This window comes from Priapulus caudatus, unplaced genomic scaffold (assembly GCF_000485595.1).
Source record: "Priapulus caudatus unplaced genomic scaffold, Priapulus_caudatus-5.0.1 Scaffold2796, whole genome shotgun sequence".
Lineage (NCBI taxonomy): Eukaryota > Metazoa > Priapulida > Priapulimorpha > Priapulimorphida > Priapulidae > Priapulus > Priapulus caudatus.
In genome coordinates this window covers 2613-4798 of record NW_014579857.1, presented here as the reverse complement: position 1 = coordinate 4798, position 2186 = coordinate 2613, and the positions used below count along the sequence as shown (strand labels likewise).

At 50.4% G+C, this 2186-nt stretch overlaps 1 protein-coding gene across 6 annotated transcripts in view; it reads right to left on the bottom strand.

The window, feature by feature from the left end:
- Positions 1-2186, bottom strand: part of LOC106819065 (neuron navigator 3-like) — a 9954-nt gene that overhangs the window by 7009 nt on the left and 759 nt on the right. For 2 of the 6 annotated variants that reach the window (XM_014823728.1, XM_014823725.1), the window contains exon 2: positions 1868-2150. The exons of 3 other annotated variants lie outside the window; for them this stretch is intronic. In XM_014823728.1, the coding sequence (XP_014679214.1) occupies positions 1868-2128 (261 nt within the window). In that variant the 5' untranslated portion in view covers positions 2129-2150. The remainder of the gene's footprint in view (positions 1-1867; positions 2151-2186) is intronic. One more of the 6 variants, XR_001395334.1, reaches the window with a different exon arrangement.

The window sequence follows — 2186 nt, the reverse complement described above, 5'->3', positions numbered from 1 at the left end:
CCTCCTCTATCATCCCCTCCTCCCTCCTCTATCATCCCCTCCTTCTCCCTCCTCCTCCTCCTCTATCATCCCCTCCTCCCCCCTCATCCTCCCTCCATCCTCTATCATCCCCTCCATCCATCCTCTATCTAGCGCCCTCCTCCTATCTCGCGCACCCTCCTCCTCCTCCTCTCTTGCGCACCTTCCTCCTCCTCTCTCGCGCACCCTCCTCCTCTTCCTCTCTCGCGCACCCTCCTCCTCTTCCTCCTCCTCCTCTCTCGCGCACCTTCCTCCTCCTCCTCTCTCGCGCACCCTCTCTCTCGCGCACCCTCCTCCTCCTCCTCTCTCGCGCACCCTCCTCTCTCGCGCACCTTCCTCCTCCTCCTCTCTCGCGCACCTTCCTCCTCCGTCTCCTCTCTCGCGCACCCTCCTCCTCTCTCATGCACCCTCCTCCTCTCTCACGCACGCAGAGCGAGAACGAGAGAGAAAGAGAAAGGAGAGCGAGCGCGAAAGAGAGAGGCAGAGAAAGGCGAGCGAGCGAGAGAGGGGGGTAGAGCGGCAGAGCGAGAGCGAGAGGGGTAGAGAGAACGAGAGCAAGGCAAAGAGAATACAAAGCCTCTCCCAGCAGGTTATCAAGGATGATCACTGTCGGTAGGTCGGCAGCGGCGGCGCCCTCTGACTGCTCGACTAGTGGTCGATGTTGAACGTCGCGATGACTCCGATCGATTACCCGACCTGCATGCAACGACGTCATTATTTTTCTTGCATATTAACTTCCAGTGGTATTTATTTGAAAACTAATCCGTGATAAACCGTGACATACATGTAAACAATGCGTTTGCCCACTGCATATTCACGCAGCCTGATTGTAAATGAAAGAGCGATAGCCTGGAACCCTGTTCCACGCTGCGCACCACAGTGTAGTAAACTGAAGGGCAAATTGCCAGTTGAGTGCGAAATTAGCATCGAGTAACATGTCTCAGATTTCGACCAATCGACATGACTGTAAGATCAACACATGGTTAGACTGGTGTACGTATGACGGCTCCACTCGCAATGTTATGAGACGCTACTACGTTGCTACCGATGTGTACCAGACTACCAGTCTGTCTCTCTGCTGTCAAAGACTCAGACTGCTGTCTCTCTGCTGTCATGATATGCTGTTTATTAGCTTTTTCTGCTCAGTGGCAAACACTGATGACAACAGTATGCGCAGTTTGTGTGGCGTGTGCACGTACGTGGGTGTGCGTGCGTGCGTGCTTGATCTGCATGTTGTCTCCGACCAGGTAGCCGCACGACGTCGCCGATGCTGTAGCTGTGCACCGCGTCCGCGCTCAGACCCAGGTTAGAGACGGCATCCATGCGCAGCACATACTCCTGCCAAGAGACAATAATCAAATTTAATGAAATAATGAAATAACTAAAATTTCCACGACTGTATAGAGATATATGTACATGTGAGTTTCGTGCTATAGTTAATGCAGGAATTTGCAACAATGCCAGATACAAAATTTGCAATGATGCCATTTAAGAAACAGTTACGCTAAAAAATATTCTGCGGAAAAGGAGAAAGATTGAACACACCACAACATGTGAAATGACAATAAAAACAAAATTGCTACGATCAAACATTCTCAAAAATTCGCAATAATGCCACATATAAAGCAATTACAATTGAACATATACTGACAAATTCAAACTGACACCAATTATGAATCCGTTATGACCACAAATCAATGTACTCCAAAGACTTGGATGCTACACAATAAAGAGAGGGGTGGGAGAGCAAAGGAGAAAGAAAGAGACAGATAAGATTGAGAGAGGGAGTGAGAGGGGGTGAGAGAGAGAGGGTGGAGTGAAAGGGAGGGAGCGAGAGAGATGCACTTACATGCGCACACTTGCTTGAGTCCGTGTGCCCACCTATGTACACTGACACTGATATCCACCTTCCCTCCTTCTTGGCATCATCTCCTATAGACAATTCTGCCGACGAACAACGAAAGAATATTCCTGCCCGTTGCGGATATGTCAGTGAGGCTGAGTCGGTGGTCGACCGAGTCGAAGCTGTGTCGGTTGTTGAGCGACATCTGTGAGCCTGCGATGGAACCACCGCCGCTAGACATCGCCTTCTACAGCTTTTTGTTCTCATGCTTCAAGTTCATCATCTCATCCTGAGAGCCAGATACACACGCACGATGCGTTAGCAA